The sequence below is a fragment of the Mustelus asterias genome, chromosome 23 (genome assembly GCF_964213995.1).
Source record: "Mustelus asterias chromosome 23, sMusAst1.hap1.1, whole genome shotgun sequence".
NCBI lineage: Eukaryota > Metazoa > Chordata > Chondrichthyes > Carcharhiniformes > Triakidae > Mustelus > Mustelus asterias.
The window spans coordinates 60497802-60516720 of record NC_135823.1 but is presented as its reverse complement, the minus strand read 5'-3'; the positions used below and the strand labels follow the sequence as shown (position 1 = coordinate 60516720).

General features: G+C 47.3%; 1 protein-coding gene across 1 annotated transcript in view; it reads left to right on the top strand.

The window, feature by feature from the left end:
* Positions 1–18919, top strand: part of ccdc78 (coiled-coil domain containing 78) — a 71951-nt gene that overhangs the window by 28421 nt on the left and 24611 nt on the right. Inside the window, exons 8-12 of the mRNA XM_078240759.1 lie at positions 1368–1547; positions 8090–8263; positions 11218–11268; positions 12761–12849; positions 14278–14356. Of these exons, the coding sequence (XP_078096885.1) occupies positions 1368–1547; positions 8090–8263; positions 11218–11268; positions 12761–12849; positions 14278–14356 (573 nt within the window). The remainder of the gene's footprint in view (positions 1–1367; positions 1548–8089; positions 8264–11217; positions 11269–12760; positions 12850–14277; positions 14357–18919) is intronic.

Genomic DNA, 18919 nt, shown 5'->3' with positions numbered 1-18919 from the left:
AAGCCGGGAATTGAACCCGGGCCCCTGGCGCTGTGAGGCAGCAGTGCTAACCTCTGTGCCACCCTCCTGAGGTAGTGAAGGCCCGATAGAAATGTAAGCCTTCTTCTTAAAAGAAGTAAAACCACGTCACTGAGAATTCTGACTCACACAAACATTATAAACTTCACAAATCCCCGAGCCAGGTTTCCTTGAATACTGACTCATAAAAGGTTTGAACACCTTCTTCGAGGTCCTTGCCTACAGTCTGTGGGAGGAAAGAAATTCTCCCTGTTGCTTAGCAACAAGGTGTGCAGCCCCTGCCATGGAGACTTTTGCCGGAATTTTACCACCTCACCCACCCGAGGCTCGTAAGATCCCGCCTGAGGCCAAGGGAGAATGCTGTTCTACGAGCCTCGCCCGCCCCAATTCCGGGGCAGGCGTGCCGTTAAAAATCCGGCCTTTGTGTTAGTTTTTCTGATGAGAGTAGGCTTGGGGCCTACGACTTTCAGCGCCAGTCATGGCCGCTAATGAATAGTCCCTCTGGAATTCTCTCCCGGGGTTTATGGTTGAGAGAATAGGCAGCCAGAGCTCTTTCATCATGTACGTACAGCAAATGGAAGGGAAAATATACTGAAAACAATTGGCTATCGAATGAATTCTTTCCAATGAAATGGAAATCAATTTGTTCCAAGGATAAACATCAAACAGAGTAACTGTACCAGGAAATTGAGTGTAAAATTATGAACATACATAACCAAGGGAGAAGAAAAATGTCCATGTGAAAACCTTTTTACCCAGAGGTAGTGATGGTCTGGAATACACTGCCTCACAGCACCAGGGACCCGGGTTCAATTCCGACCTCAGGTCACCGTCTGTGCGAGGTCTGCACATTCTCCCCGTGTCTGCGTGGGTTTCCTCTGGGTGCTCTGGTTTCCTCCCTCGGTCCAAAGATGTGTGGGTTAGGTTGATTGGCCATGATAAATTGTCCCTTCATGTCAGGGGGACTAGCAGGGTAAATAGATGGGGTCAAAGGGGACAGAGCCTGGGTGGGATTGTGGTCGATGTAGATTCGATGGGCCAAATGGCCTCCTTCTGCACTGTAGGGATTCTATGAGAAACCCTTTCAAGTGTTGGTGAAACTTGTGAATACTTGTAATGGTCCAGTGTCCAATTCCAATTCTCTTCCCACACCCAGCGGCACACTAAGGCGGACTTTTATCTGTTTCCCTAACTAGTAATTCCTGGAACAGGTCTCTAGTCTGTCACCAGGGCCTTATAGCTTGAGGGGCGCCTCCTCCCACTGCGCCATTGTGCCACTCAAGAGGTCCCTGGAGGACTTGCCCACCTTTCTTTCAGTTTCACTCATGCTGCACTTTTATTTGCTGCAGATTTTATTCCTGGAGAACAGAACAGTGGAGCTCGAACTGCAGAAGGACAAATGCATGCACGAATATCAGATGGCTAAGGATCGTCTGAGGGCGGTGGAGAAAAACCGTAAGGAGTTGGCAGATGAATACATTGTCCTGAAGAGCAATTATATGACCCTGAGTAAACAGCACGAAGATGAGGTGAGAGGTGTAAAGTTAACAAGAGATTCTGTTTGGGTTCAGAGAGACCAAAAGCCCCTCTGATAATCTTCAATATGTCCTTCCCCAGGTTGGGCAGCTTCTTATTTATATAGTAGATTCACCAGGATGTTGCCTGGGATGGAACATTTAAGTTATTGAAGAGAGGTTGCATAGGCTTGGGGTGTTTTCGTTGGAGCAGAGAAGACTGAGGGGGCGACCTGATCGAGGTGTACCGGATTACGGGAGACATGGACAAAGTGAATAGGAAACAGCCGTTCCCCTTAGTTGAAGGGTCAGTCACAGGGGGACATAGGTTCAAGGTGAGAGGTAGGAGGTTTAAGTGGGGGGGACAGTGGGGAAAAATATTCTTACCCAGAGGTTGGTGATGGTCTAGAATGTGCTGCCTGGGAGGGTGGTGGAGGCGGGCTGCCTCACATCCTTTAAAAAGTACCTGGATGAGCACTTGGCACATCAGAACATTCAGGGCTATGGGCCAAGTGCTGGCAGATGGGATTAGGTGGGAGTTCATGTGTTTGTAATGTGTCGGTGCGGACTCAATGGGCTGAAGGGCCTCTTCTGCGCTATATGATTCTGTGATTCTAGTAAAGCATTCTATAAATTAATTAGCATTGTTTTGTTTGCTCTTCGGATGTGGGCATTGCTCACGAAGGTGACATCTATTGCCCATCCCTACCTATCCTTGCAAAGGTGGGGACGAACTACCTTCCTGAACCATTGCAGTGTCCATGTGGTGTAGGCACCCCCACAGTGCTGTGGGAGAGTTCCACAATCTTGACCCAACGACAGCAGAAGAATGGCGATTTAATTCAAAGTCAGTTCCTCACATCACCTCCACCCCCCCGTCCCCAAAACCTCCTGCCCCTCACTTTGAACCTGCGTCCCCTCGTGACTGACCTTTTAACGAAGGGGAATAGCTGCTCCTTGGAGACGAACTTGCAGGTGGTGGGTGGGGGTGGTGGCGGATAGCGGCAGAGTGGGCGACGGGGGTGGAGGGGGGAGTGTGAGGTGGCGTTCCCATGTGCCTGCTTCACTTGTCTGTCCTACTAAGTGGTAGAGGTTGCAGGTTTGGAAGGTGCTGTTGGAGGAGCCTTGCCGATTGCCCCAGTGCATCCTCTGTATAGTACACACTTCTACCACTGTGTATTGGCGGTGAAGGGAGTGAATTTTTAAGGTGTTACGTGCACACTGTACCATTCAAGAAGCTGCTTTGTCTTAGATGGTGCCCAGTTTCACGAGTGTTGTTGGAACTGTACTCATTCAGGCACCAAGTGAAAATTCCATCACATTCCTGAGTTGTGTTTTGTGGACAGGCTTTCGGGAGTCAGGAGGTGAGTTCCTCACTGCAGAATTCCCAGCCTCTGACCTGCTCCTGTAGCCACAGTATTTATATGGCTGGTCCAGTTCAGTTCCTGGTCAATGGTAACCCCCAAGATGTTGATGGTGTTAGCAGAAAATGTGCTGATCTTAAATCTAATTTCATCTGAATCAATCTTTCATTTTATGCAGTGTTTCAAAGAAAAAAAATGAACGGTCACTCAGTTCACTGCTGCTCGGTGCTACTAGTTCATCTTGTGAATTCCCCAGTATTATAAAGTTAATGTGGAGCTGTTATTGTGTGTTGTTGCATCAGGTGAACTTGATAAATCATTTTTAGTTGAGTGCACTATAATTGAATTAACTGGATAACCTTGTGTTAGTCTGTGAGAAAACATTGTGCTTGTTCCCTGGGCTGCCACCTGGATTTTTATATTAATAGATAGGGGGCTGGATTGAATGTAACCTGTCACACTGGGAGACATGGCGGCTGGGCCCCACTGAATTGTGGGAGAGGCCTGGTCAGCTGTCCCGATTACGTCATATGAACTTTAGCAAGGCCTTTGACAAGGTACCGCATGGTAGGTTGTTGCATGAAGTTAAATCTCACGGGATCCAGGGCGAGGTATCTAAATGGATACAAAATTGGCTTCTTGACAGAAGCCAGAGGGTGGTTGTAGAGAGTTGTTTTTCAAACTGGAGGCCTGTGACCAGCGGTGTGCCTCAGGGATCAGTGCTGGGCCCACTGTTATTTGTCATTTATATTAATGATTTGGATGAGAATATAGGGGGCATGGTTAGTAAGTGTGCAGATGACACCAAGATTGGTGGCATAGTGGACAGTGAAGAAAGTTATCTCCAATTGCAATGGGATCTTGATCAATTGGGCCAGTGGGCTGACGAATGGCAGATGGAGTTTAATTTAGACAAATGCGAAGTGATGCGTTTTGGTAGATTGAACCAGTTAATGGTAGGGCATTGGGGAGAGTTACAGAACAAAGAGATCTAGGGATGCATGTTCACAGCTTCTTGAAAGCGGAGTCACAGGTGGACAGAGTGGTGAAGAAGGCATTCGGCATGCTTGGTTTCATCGGTCAGAACATTGAATACAGGAGTTGGGACGTCTTGTTGAAGTTGTGCAAGACATTGGTAAGGCCACACTTGGAATACTGTGTACAATTCTGATCACCCTATTATAGAAAGGATATTATTAAACTAGAAAGAGTGCAGTAAAGATTTACTAGGATGCTACCGGGACTTGGTGGATTGAGTTATAAGGAGAGGCTGGATAGACTGGGACTTTTTTCTCTGGAGCGTAGGAGGCTGAGGGGTGACCTTATAGAGGTCTATAAAATAATGAGGGGCATAGACAAGGTAGATAGTCAATATCTTTTCCCAAAGGTAGGGGAGTCTAAAACTAGAGGGCATAGGTTTAAGGTGAGAGGGGAGAGATACAAAAGTGTCCAGAGGGGCAATTTTTTCACACAGAGGGTGGTGAGTGTCTGGAACAAGCTGCCAGAGGTAGTAGTAAAGGCTGATACAATTTTGTGTTTTAAAAAGCATTTAGATAGTTACATGGGTACGATAGGTATAGAGGGATATGGGCCAAATGCGGGCAATTGGGATTAGAACTATAGAACCATAGAACCATAGAAAATTACAGCTCAGAAACAGGCCTTTTGGCACTTCTTGTCTGTGCCGAACCATTTTTTGCCTAGTCCCACTGACCTGCACTTGGACCATATCCCTCCACACCCCTCTCATCCAGGGGTTTAAAAAAAAAAACGGCATGGACAAGTTGGGCTGAAGGGCCTGTTTCCATAGCTGTAAACCTCTATGACTGCATTCTGCACTCTCTCCTTTCCTTCTCTATAGAATCATAGAAATCCTACAGTGCAGAAGGAGGCCATTTGGCCCACCACGTCTGCATCAACAACAATTCCACCTCGGCCTTATCCCCGTAACCCCACATATTTATCCCACTAATCCCTCTAACTTACGCATCCCAGAACACTAAGAGGCAATTTAGCATGGCCAATGCACCTAACCCGCACATCTTTGGACTGTGGGAGGAAACTGGAGCACCCGGAGGAAACCAATGTAGAAATAGGGAGAACGTGCAAACGCCACACAGACAGTGACCCAAGCCATGAATCAAACCCAGGTCCCTGGCGCTATGAAGCAGCAGTGCTAACCACTGTGCCATCCCCGTACACATGATACATTCTGCACTCTCTTGTTTCCTCCTCTACGAATGGTATGTTTTAGAAATCATAGAAATCATAGAAACCCTACAGTGCAGAGTGAGGCCATTCGGCCCATCGAGCCTGCACCGACCACAATCCCACCCAGGCCCTACCCCCACATATTTTACCCACTAATCCCTCTAACCTACACATCCCAAGACTCTAAGGGGCAATTTTTTAACCTGGCCAATCAACCTAACCCGCACATCTTTGGACTGTATTGTTTTGTCTGTATAGCGCACTGTATCTGTTTTGTCTGTATAGCGCACAAGAAACAATACTTTTGACTGTATACATGTGACAATAATAAATCAAATCAAATATACAGTATGCTTTGTCCATATAGAATCCCTACAGTGCAGAAAGGGGCCATTTGGCCCATTGAGTCTGCTCCGACCACAATCCCCCACCCAGGTCCTATCCCCTTAACCCCACTTATTATTTACCCTGCTAATCCACCTGACACTATGGGGCAATTTAGCACAGCCAATCAACCGAACCCGCACATCTTTGGACTGTGGGAGGAAACCGGAGCACCCGGAGGAAACCCACGCAGACACGGGGAGAACGTGCAGACTCCACACAGACAGTGAACCAAGGCTAGAATTGACCCAGGTCCTGGCTCTGTGAGGCAGCAGTGCTAACCACTGTGCCACCGTGCCTGTATTTGTCTATATAGCGCACAAGAAAGAATACTTTTCACTGTATACTAATACATCTGACAATAATAAATCAAATCAAAGACTTTATTTAACTTGTTGAGAGGTTCCCAGCGTTGATTTGATGTTAAGAATTATTTCCCTTCAGAGCAGTGACTAATCTAGTGTACAAGTGCACAGAGACAAGATCCCAGGCATATCAGATATTGAGGCAATGTGGTTCATGTTGCTCATTATTGAGTAATCTCCTTGTTTGGTCAGGGGGCTCCCCAGATAAGCACTGCTCCGGCTGCTGCTGTTGCACAGTGAGCTGCGCTTTCCGCCTCACTTGCGCCGGGACTTGGACTGGATGCGCCTTCGGGAGAGCCAGACGATGCGGAGAAGCGACTGCAGCTTCTGGTTCCGGCGATTCTCCGGCGACCACATGCCTCGGGTCAAGGTCGGATCTGTGGCCGAGGCTCCGGCGCTATCAGTGGCGTAAAAATGGTCGGAAACTCAGGACAGACCCTGGAGTGGCAATAAAGAGGCGTGAGAATGGGGGAGGGACTTGTTTAAATATTAAACAGGAGGAAAGGTCCAGATATAGGCCAGTGGGAATTTAAAAAATATTATTTAAATATTTAAACCTGAGCGAAAGTTCTAAAATATAGGGCAATTATAAAACATCAGTTAAAATATTAAGCAGGTTGAAAAGTTCAATTAAAGTCCAAAAAAGTTTAAATATTAAATGAGAGCAAAGGGCCAAAAATAGCAGAAATAAACTTCTAAAAGAATTACTGTATTTAAAATATTACATGTGATAAAAATCCAAAAGTTGGGCAATCCAAGTTTAAAATCAATCTTTGTTTTGAAATGCATATTAAGATTCATCACAAGCAAGTTTTGATGATATAGAGAGTGTGACCTTTGTCATAGACTTTGGGTACAGACAACACTTGAACTGCAGTCAACTTGGGGTGGCACGGTGCCACAGTGGTTAGCACTGCTGCCTCACAGCGCCAGGGACCCAGGTTCGATTCCCGGCTTGGGTCACTGTGTGCAGTGTCTGCGTGGGTTTCCTCCGGGTGCTCTGGTTTCCTCCCACAGTCTGAAAGACGTGCTGGTTAGGCGCATTGGCCATGCTAAATTCTCCCTCAGTGTACCCGAACAGGCGCCAGAGTGTGGCAGCTAGGGGATTTTCACAGTAACTTCATTGCAGTGTTAATGTTAGCCTACTTGTGACTAATAAATAAACTTTACTTGGGTACAGACAACACTTAAACCCAGCGTACTCAAATTCCAAGCTTTAATAACTTGTGCACAAATGAGAACACACAGGGCGGCACGGTGGCACAGTGGTTAGCACTGCTCCTTTACAGCACCAGGGACCCGGGTTCAATTCCGGCCTTGGGTCACTGTGTGCAGAGTCTGCACATTCTCCCCCATGTCTGCGTGGATTTCCTCTGGGTGCTCTGGTTTCCTCCCACAGTCTGAAAGATGTGTGGGTTAGGTTGATTGGCCATGCTAAATTGACCCTTAGTGTCAGGGGGATTAGCAGGGTAAATATGTTGGGTTACGGGAATAGTGCCTGAGTGGGATTGTGGTCGGTGCAGACTCAATGGGCCGAATGGCCTCCTTCTGCACTATACGGTTTCTATGATTTCTATGACAAAGCAGAGTAAAGCATTGCAGAGTGTTCTGCTGATTCATACAGAAAAACACAATCGTTATAGTTAATTACAGTCAATGAAAAATGAGCAACTCTCTCTTCCTTCATTTGCATACACATCCACCAATCATAGCATAGCCTTTTGCCCTTTCTCATCCAATAGAAAATTGTCTCCTGCCTATCGTTCATTAGCATAATATGTCCCCATATCTTGCTATTTGGTAATTGTCATGGTAACTCATTCTAGCCTGGAATGCAGTGTTTATGGAACAAGGTTTTAGATTTAGTCACTTATCCTGAGTGCGTAAGCATTTGCCTCACTGAAGGCCAGACTGAAGGCCTTGTTTGGCTAATAATCATTTTCCATTACTTGACAGAGTTGTTTGCCACAACTTAATTTCCACAATTGTTGTAACTTGAGTTTTTCTATACCAGCTTCTGCAGTTTTTAACTGCTTTTAACTAGAGTTTCACTGGATGTATTGCTTTATTTGAACTGAGCATCCTTAATCTCTTAGAACAAAGTGAATTAAGTATTTGGCCATAGCTGGCATTACAGCTGCATTTCCACACCTTCTGTTCTCTCCCCCCCCCCCCCCCCCCCCCACCCCTCTGTCATGTGGCTGATTATTTTCTTATACATATATTGTGGCAGATTTCAAAGAATGATGAGCTGAGTCTGGAACTCCTGAATTTGGCCAACTCTAAGAACTCGCTGAGCAGGAAGCAGGATGAATATGCAAAGTCCCGAGCGATTTATGATGAAGCCACGACTGAGTTAAACAGAGTGAAGGATCTTGTAGCCCGACTCAGCTGCCAGAATGTGAAGGTAATCTCTCCATTGACGTCGGGGCGCTCGGGCGGGATCTTAAGGCCGCGCTCGAACGAGACCGGAAATTCCCGCCCGAGGTCAGTGGACATTTCCATTGTCCGCCCCTTGTCCACTCCGATTCCGGCACTCATGTCTCCACATTTTTCGGACTGTGGGAGGAAACCGGAGCACCTGGAGGAAACCCTCACAGAGACTTTTCCTTGACGAAGTTCAGATCTGACGAAGGGTCATCCAGACTCGAAACGTTGGCTCTATTCTCTCTCCACAGATGCTGTCAGACCTGCTGAGATTTTCCAGCATTTTCTGTTTTTGTTTCAGATTCCAGCATCCGCAGTATTTTGCTTTTATCTCACCATTTATTGATTTGCAGGATGTGGGCTTCACAGGCAAGGCCAGCATTTATAGCTCATTCCTCATTTGGCACAGTGGTTAGCACTGCTGCCTCACAGCGCCAGGAACCTGGGTTCGATTCCCAGCTTGGCTCACTGTCTATGTTGAGTCCGCATGTTCTCCCCGTGTCTGCCTGGGTTTCCTCCGGGTGGTCCGGTTTCTTTCCACAGTGCGAAAGATGTCCTGGTTAGGTGCATTGACCATGCTAAATTCTCCCTCCGTGTACCCAAACAGGCGCCGGAGTGTGTTGGCTAGCGGATTTTCACAGTAACTTCATTGCAGTATTAATATAAACCTACTTGTGACACTAATAAATAAATTTTAAACTTTCTCCACGCCTTATCCCTGTAACTCCACGTATTTACCATGGCTAATCCATCTCATCTACACATCTTGGGACATTAAGGGGAAATTTAGCTTTGCCAATCCACCTAACCTTCCTTAGTTGCCACACTCTGGCACTTGTTCGGGTATGCTGAGGGAGAATTTAGCATGGCCAATGCATCTCCCATGGTTCCAGACCGCATCTTGAGACCCTGTTACCCTGCTCCTGTCTTAGGCTGCTGACGTGTCCTCTGGCTGTGAACTACCTTCCTTTGTTGTTTTATTTCCCAACTGCAAAAATAGTGCCTCGTACACAGCAATTGCTATTAAACTAATGATCTAGGTTTTTATGCAAGTTTCAATCTCATTGGGCGGCACGCTGGCACAGTGGTTAGCACTGCTGCCTCACAGCACCAAGGTCCTGGGTTCAATTCCGGCCTGGGGTCACTGTCAGTGTGGAGTCTGCATGTTCTCCCCGTGTCTGCGTGGGTTTCCTCCGGGTGCTCCGGTTTCCTTCCACAGTCCAAAGATGTGCGGATTAGGTTGATTGGCCATGCAAATTTGCCCCTGAGTGCCGGGGGATTGACAGGGTAAATCCCTGTGTGGGATTGTTGTCAGTGCGGGCTCGATGGGCTGAATGACCTCCTTCTGCACTGTAGGGATTCAATGATTGTATGGAAATGAATATTACAAAGTATTTGCAACGTGGAAGTGGGCCATTATCCAGACTGCTTCATATGAGCATAGAATCCCTATAGTACAGAAGGAGGCCATTCGACCCATCGAGCCTGCACTGACAACAATCCCACCCAGGCCCCATTCCCGTATCCCCACATATTTACCCTGCTAATCCCCCTGACACTAAAGGGCAATTTAACATGTCTAATTAACCTTACCCACACATTGTGTGGGAGGAAACCAGAGTACCCGAAGGAAACCCACACAGACACAGGGAGAACGTGTAAACTCCACACAGACAGTGACCCGAGGCCGGAATTGAACCGGGGTCCCTGGCGCTGTGAGGCAGCAGTGCTAACCGCATTGAGCATTGTCCACCTTTCCCCATCTATCCTTAATCATATATCCTATTCCTTTCTCCCTCACCCAGCATTCCCTAAAATACTTCTATGATTTTCAATACTAGTAAGAAGTCTCACAACACCAGGTTACTAGTGATTAGCGATGGTCTACTGAGGCTAGTGATTGTGGTAGCCCTTCATAATCTTAAAGACCCTGTCCAGGTCATCCCTTGGCCTTTTTTTCTAGACAAAAGAGCCCAAGCCTGTTCAATCTTTCCTGATAGGTGTAGCATCTCACTTCTGGGATCATTCTGGTGAATCGTTATTGCACCTCCTCCATTGCCTCTGTGTTTTTTATAATATGGAGAACGGAATTGTTCACAATTGTGATGTTGATCAATTGTTGTCAGCAAGATTGCAAAAATTCCAATTCGGTTACGTTCCACATGAGCTATTGGGCGGCACGGTGACACAGTGGTTAGCACTGCTGGGGACCAGGGTTCAATTCCCGGCTTGGGTGACTGTGTGGAGTTTGCACATTCTCCCCGTGTCTGCGTGTGTTTCCTCCGTGTGCTTCGGTTTCCTCTCTCTGTCCACGGGTTAGGTGGATTGGCCATGCTAAATTGCCCCTTAGTGTCAGAGGGACAGTCTAGGGTAAATGCATGGGGTTATGGGGATAGGGCCAGGGTGGGATTGTGGTTGTTGCAGACTTGCTGGGCCGTATGGCCTCCTTCTGCACTGTATGATTCTGTATTTCAGCCAAAGCCTTTTGCAATTTGTGCCAGAATTTGTTGCCCATTTCTAATTGCCCTTGAATTGAGAGGCTTGCATTCCATTTCAGAGGGCTTTTAAGAGTCAACCACATTGTTGTGGGTTTGGAATCACATGTAGGCCTGACCAAATAAGAATGGCAGATTTCCTTCCCTAAAGAATATTAGTGAACCAGATAGTTATTTTTTTGCAACAATCGACAATGGTTTCATGGTCTGCTGAGACAAGCCTTTTAATTCCACATGTTATTAATTGCGCTTAGATTCCTCCAGCGGCCATGGTGGGATTTGAGTCCTTGCTCCCAGGACATCAGCCTGGGCCATTATCACTGCACCCCGCGTCTCCCCCAGTTATGCCTCAGTGTTATTATTCAAGGCCAGTCAGTGGGCTTTGAAGAAATACACTTTGTAGTCGCATTAATCATTTTGTCTTTATGTTTATATCAAGCCTGAAGAGGCGTTTCTTTCAGAATCCGACCGTGGCACATTTGAGAGAAATGTAAGTGTTAATCGAAAGGTGTTAAGATGTGGAATTTTTTCTTCTTCTTTGTCCCAATTTTGTATGAACGTCCGATTTAAGTTGTGGCATTAAGTTGATCTTTCTCTACAATGTAGCTATGACTGTAACACTACAACACTGTGACTATAACACTGCATCCTCTTCTTTCCTTCTCTACGTACCGTCTGTGTACCGTGCGAAAAACAATACTTTTCACAGTATACATGTGACAATAATAAATCAAATCAAATCAAAAGACATACATAGGTCCCTAAAGGTAGCAGGACGGGTAGCTAAAGTGGCTAAAAAGGCATCTGGGATACTGGCCTTTATTAACCAAGACATGGAGGCAATTTCACTATCGCGGGCGCGATGCGGTGGTAAAGTGGGGTGTAAAGCGATTAGCGTGATTGGCACCGGTTTTCACGACCACTTTACGAGCACCGGATTTCCTGCACGGTCAGCCTCTCGCTGGAAATGGGCGAGAGGCAGGTTAATGTATTTAAATTTATTTAAATGGTGTCTGACATCTGCTGAGTGAGCCCGGAGCTCAATCATTCGCAAACCCCCCCCCCTTCTTTATGACCTCGCTGGGAAAGGTTCTCACCGGTGGGGAATAGACACGCTCCCCATGAACAGGGAGCAAATCAACTTGGCCTCGCCAGTGGAACCGGAGGCCATTGAGACCCTCCCCCCACGCCCCCCCTCCCCCCCGGGGAGGCTGAGGGCAAGGGGGGGTGCCCCTTGGGCAGTGCCAGACTGGCCGTGCCACCCTGGCACCTGGACAATGTCCGTCTGGCAACTGCGCTATGCCCATCGGGCAGTGCCGGGGGGTGGGGCCAATGGGGAGGGGCCAGTGGGGGTGGGGCCAGTGGGGGAGGGGCTAATGGGCAAAGGGGGCCCGCTGCCACTGTGCAGCGATCGGTGGGCGGAGGGCAGCGGGGCCGCGATCGATGAATGAGGGAGGGAGGGAGGGGGTCCGTGATCGATCTGGGCGGCGGGGGTAGTCGGCGGGGAATCAATCTTGGGCCCCGGGCCTCTGCGATTGCAGTGGGGGAGCTGCTTCAGGCTACCTGCAGTAGCAGGGGCCTGACAGCCCTCTCTTCGTCTGTCAGACCCCTACTACTGCTAATGTGCATGTGCAACATCAGCGGCCTGCACATGCGCACTAGCTCCCTCTGCAGGCTTTCGGGTGCATTAAGCCCCGCCCATACATAGGCTTCTGCAGCGAGCAACAGGCTTGCTCAGAATTTGGCAGGGAGAGTATGGCGGGGCCTGAAAGCACACCCAAAAGATGGATCGGAAACTCTCCCAGCACTTAGACAAAAAATGGTAAAATCGCCCCCATGGAATATAAGAGCAGGATTTTCGCTGGGACTGTTAGGTTTTACAGAAACGAGGAGCATTTTGTTTTCGAAAACGGTGAAAAATATCTGTTGAAATGTTGGCGTGGGAATTGGGATCTCGTTGAAGATTGATGCTTTTGTCTCAGTTGCTAGGTAACCAGGATCAGATCAAGGAACAAATCGAATTAATGAAGCAAAACCACGAAAAACAGCAAACTGCAATGGAGGGACGAATGTAAGTGCGCAGCCATGATGGCCTCACGTTCAGACTGACGGGGATTCCGCTATTATATCCATTTCTGATCTGTGGAGATCAGTCTATTTACACATTGGTCAGTTAGTCTCATGTTATTTGTGGTGTAGATTTGATCTCTCCAAAGATGTGCGGGTTAGGTTGATTGGCCATGCTTAAATTGTCCCTTCGTGTCAGGGGGATTAGCAGGGTAAATATGTGGGATTACGGCCCAGCCCCTCCGTCCCATCCCCGTACCCCATGAATTTACCATGGCTGATCCACCTAACCTACACACCTTTGGATACTCAGGGGCAATTTACCATGGTTATGCACCTAACCTACACGCCTTTGGACACTAAGGAGCAATTTACCATGGTTAATCCTCCTAACCTACACATTTGGGACACTAAGGGGCAATTTAGCATGGTCAATCCACCTAACCTGCACATCTTTGGACACTAAGGGACAATTTACCATTGCCAATCCACCTAACTGACACATCATTGGACACTAAAGCACAATTTAACATGGTCAATCCACCTAACCTGCAGACCTTTGGACTGTGGGAGGAAACCAGAGCACCCTGAGGAAACCCATGGAGATACAGGGAGAATGTGCAGACTCCACACAGGTCTCCCAAGGCCAGAATTGAACCCGGGTCCCTGGCACTGTGAGATGGCAGTGCCATCCATGGTTCTTGTGACTGCTATTGCTTCATCTTTTTATAATGTGGTGCCATTATTATCTCATGGTATGGTTGAGCTTGGTTTTGATATTACTCCATTCAAACTTAGAGACACCGATGGTGGGGACTGTCTCTTTAAGACAGCACAGCAGAAGAGGGTCACCTGGCTTGAGGGACCAAGGGGAACTGGGAGTGAGTGATCACCCCAGAGGGTGGAAGCCTCTCTGGGGCAGAATACATCTGGTAGCCACGTAGTAAGCATGTAAGGACTGGAGCAGCCCAGGCAGGCTGCTCCGAGGCAGCCTAAGGCTGCGAGTCCCTGTCGATAGTTTCTCTTTATCAATAAATACCTTTTGTTCCCAATTAAGGCTGAAGTGTCTTGATGACACCAGAAGTGCTACTACATAGCACTGAATGAAGTTAAAATTAAAGTTTATTTATTAGTGTCACAAGTAGGCTTACATTAACACTACAATGAAGTTACTGTGAAAATCCCCTAGTTGCCACACTCCGGCGCCTGTTCGGGTACACCGAGGGAGAATTTAGCATGTCCAGTGCACCTAACCAGCACGTCTTTCGGACTGTGGGAGGAAACCCACGCAAACATGGGGAGAACGTGCAGATTCCGCACAGACAGTGACCCAACCCTGAAGGATTTTGTTAGTTCACTGCTTTAGAACTAGTTGCAAATGATAACTTCACTATAAGTTGGTAATAACTACTGTCTAAAACCTCTACTTTAGAGTAAAGATGGGCAAAGAACTTCAAGAGGCCAAAAGAGCTATTCGAAACACTCAACACAAACTAGCAGAGCAAACAGTGGTAAGAAGTGAGATTACTCGACAATACTATAGTTAAATGTGGCTTTTCTGAAAATATGTCGGTGGGAAGGGGCGGGACGGTCACCTGTCCAGTTAACCTTTTGGAAACGTCTATCCGTTTCTGGATGCTGTCATACTCAATGCATGGAACACAGTGCAAGTCGAAGCTGACCATGTATCCGAGACTAACATAAATAACTCACCGTCACCAGGTCATATCCACATTCTATTTCCCCCAGTTTACATTGTGCTATTATCCATAACCATCTAGCCAATGGGTATCTCCGTGACTGACAAGAATGTCATTCCAACAAATATTGGCCATGTACAGTTAAAAAAGAATTCTTTAAAATTGTTCCTGGGATGGGACTATATTGCTGCCAAGGCCAATATTTACTAACCTTCCATAATTGCCCTTGAACTGTACAATGTTCGTAGAGGAAACTGTTTCACTTGCGGAGTCCAAACCTAGAGGCCATTAAATGTAAATTAGCCACTCCCATTGATAATTTATTTTTTATTCATTTGTGGGACATGGGCGTCGCTGGCTGGCCAACATTTATTGTCCATCCCTAGTTGCCTGAGGGCAGTTAAGAGTCAACCACAAAGCTGTGGCTTTGGGGTCATATGTAGGCCAGACCAGGTATGGATGGCAGATTTCCTTCCCTAAAGGACACAAGTGAACCAGATGGGTTTTTCCAACAATGGTTTCATGGTCACTGGTAGGTTCTTAATTCCGGATAATTTTTAATGAATTCAAATTCCACCATCTGCTGTGGCGGGATTCGACCGGGTCCCCAGAATCATAAAATCATAGAAACCCTACAGTGCAGAAGGAGGCCATTCGGCCCATCAAGTCTGCACCGACGACAATCCCACCCAGGCCCTTTCCCCATAACTCCACATATTTACCCCGCTAATCCCTCTAACCTACATATCCCAGGACATTAAGGGGCAATTTAGCATGGCCAATTAACCTAACCTTCACATTTTTGGACTGTGGGAGGAAACCCACAAGACACGGGGAGAATGTGCAAACTCCACACAGTCATTGACCCAAGCCGGGAATTGAACCCAGGAACATTAGCTAAGTTTCTGGATTAATAGTCTAGCGATAATGCCACTGAGCCATCACCTCCCCAACGAGGAATTCGGGAGAAACTTCTTTGCTTGGAGTGGTGAGAATGCGGAACTTGCTACCACAGGGTGCGGTTGAGTTTATTAATATGGCTGCATTTAAGGGGAAGTTGGATAAGGACATGAGTGAGAAAGGAAGCAGGTTAAGTTGGTCGGGTCAGATGGAGTAAGGTGGGAAGGGCTGGCGTGTGGAACATTCATCCCAGCATCATCTTGGTTGGGATGAACAGCCTAATTCTATGCTGTAAAATTCTATCCCCCCTGTTTACAAACAGCCCAACTCCTGCTGGGAAACTCACTCTGAGATGAACCCCGACTCTAATTGTCAACTGAGATCCAATTCAGAATCCTGCCCTTTTATTGAAGCCAAAACCTTCTAAATATTACAGCTAAGAAGGATTTTATTGTTTTCATAGAATTGAATCTCTACAGTGCAGAAAGTGACCATTTGGTCCATCGAGCCTTCACCGACAACAATCCCACCCAGGCCCTATCCCTGTAACCCCACATGCTTACCCTACTAATCCCCCTGACAGTAAGAAGCAATTTAGCATGGCCAATCAACCTAACTCGCACATTTTTGGACTGTGGGAGTACCCAGAGGAAACCAGAGTACCCAGAGGAAACCCATGCAGACACGGGGAGAATGATGGCCCAGTGGTATTATAGAGTCAAAGAGTCATAGAGGTTTACAGCATAGAAACAGGCCCTTCGGCCCAACTTGTCTATGCCGCCCTTATTTTTTTTTTAAACCCGTAAGCTAATCCCAGTTGCCCGCATTTGGCCCATATCCCTCTGTACCCATCATACCCATGTAACTATCTAAATGCTTTTTAAAAGGTAAAATTGTACCTGCCTCTACTACTACCTCTGGCAGCTTGTTCCAGACACTCACCACCCTCTGTGTGAAAAAATTGCCCCTCTGGACACTTCTGTATCTCTCCCCTCTCACCTTAAACCTATGCCCTCTAGTTTTAGACTCCCCTACCTCTGGGAAAAGATATTGACTATCTACCATGAGGTCTATGCCCCTCATTATTTTATAGACCTCTATAAGGTCACCCCTCAGCCTCCTACGCTCCAGAGTAAAAAGTCCCAGTCTATTCAGCCTCTCCTTATAATTCAATCTATCAAGTCCCGGTAGCATCCTAGTAAATCTTTTCTGCACTCTTTCTAGTTTAATAATATCCTTTCTATAATAGGGTGACCAGAATTGCACACAGTGTTCCAAGTGTGGCCTTACCAATGTCTTGTACAACTTCAGCAAGACGTCCCAACTCCTGTATTCAATGTTCTGACCAATCATTATCTCTAGAATATTAATCCAGAAACTCAGCTAATGTTCTGGGGACCCGGGTTCGAATCCCGCCACGGCAGATTGTGGAATTTGAATGCAAATAAAAAAAATCTGGAATTAGGAATCTACTGATGACTATTGTCCATTGTCGGGAAAACCCATCTGATTCACTAATGTCCTTTGGGGAAGGAAATCTGCCGTCCTTGCCTGGTCTGGCCCACATGTGACTCCAGATCCACAGCAATGTGGTTGACTCTCAACTGCCCTCGGGCAACTAGAGATGGGCAATAAATGCTGGCCAGCCAGCTACGCCCCTGTCCCATAAATGAATTTTTAAAAATGTGCAAACTACACACAGACAGTGACCCAAGCCTGGAATTGAACCCGGGTCCCTGGTGCTGTGAGGCAGCAGTGCTAATCGCTGTGCCACCGTGCCGCCCCTTCTCATTTGTCTATCCATTCGTGAGTGACTGTTTTTACAATGAGTAAATCCTGTGGAGTCTCTTCCCCATCAAAGAACAAGAACAAAGAACAATACAGCACAGGAACAGGCCCTTCGGCCCTCCAAGCCCGCGCCGCTCCCCGGTCCAGGATTGAATCCTGAATCCAGGATCCCCGCCCAATTTTCCAGCCTATCTACATACCAATATCCTATCCACCGAGCTGTCCCTCACAGCTACGATGCTTTGTTCATTACAACCTATTAACTCACCCCCACCCCCCCCATTCCAGACCATGTGATCTCCAGGAAGAGGCGAAAACCCAGAGTGAAAAACCCCAGGGCCAATATGGGGAAAAAAAATCTGGGAAATTCCTCTCCGACCACCTGAGGCGATCGAAACGAGTCCAGGAGATCACAATGGCCCTGATCGGGAAATGCTTCCCAACCCTAGTCATTTCCACTTCCACGAACACCATATGAATTCCCTGCCCCCAAGACAGGTTCCCAACTATCCGCAGTCTCGCTCTGTACTGGCACCAGCAAGATGATCATAGAATGAAGCCTTGAAACGAGAAACAAGGAACAATTAGCCCGCGCCGCTCCCTGGTCCAGACTAGACCACTCTTTTGTATCCCTCCATTCCCACTCCGTTCATATAGCTGTCTAGATAAGTCTTAAACGTTCCCAGTGTGTCCGCCTCCACCACCTTGCCCGGCAACACATTCCAGGCCCCCACGACCCTCTGCGTGAAATATGTCCTTCTGATATCTGTGTTAAACCTCCCCCCCTTCACCTTGAACCTATGACCCCTCGTGAACGTCACCACCGACCCGGGGAAAAGCTTCCCACCGTTCTCCCTATCTATGCCTTTCATAATTTTATACACCTCTATTAAGTCTACCCTCATCCTCCGTCTTTCCAAGGAGAACAACCCCAGTTTCCCCAATCTCTCCTCATAACCAAGCCCCTCCATACCAGGCAACATCCTGGTAAACCTCCTCTGTACTCTCTCCAAAGCCTCCACGTCCTTCTGGTAGTGTGGCGACCAGAACTGGACGCAGTATTCCAAATGCGGCCGAACCAACGTTCTATACATCTGCAACATCAGACCCCAACTCTTATACTCTATGCCCCGTCCTATAAAGGCAAGCATGCCATATGCCTTCTTCACCACCTTCTCCACCTGTGACGTCACCTTCAAAGATCTGTGGACTTGCACACCCAGGTCCCTCTGCGTCTCTACACCCTTTATGGTTCTTCCATTTATCGTGTAGCTCCTCCCTACATTATTCCCACCAAAATGCATCACTTCGCATTTATCAGGATTGAACTCCATCTGCCATTTCCTTGCCCAAATTTCCAGCCTATCTATATCCTTCTGTAGCCTCTGACAATGTTCCTCACTATCTGCAAGTCCTGCCAGTTTTGTGTCGTCCGCAAACTTACTGATCACCCCAGTTACTCCTTCTTCCAGATCATTTATATAAATCACAAACAGCAGAGGTCCCAATACAGAGCCCTGCGGTACACCACTAGTCACAGGCCTCCAGCCGGAAAAAGACCCTTCCACTACCACCCTCTGTCTTCTATGACCAAGCCAGTTCTCCACCCATCTAGCCACCTCCCCCTTTATCCCATGGGATCCAACCTTTTTCACTAGCCTACCATGAGGGACTTTGTCAAACGCT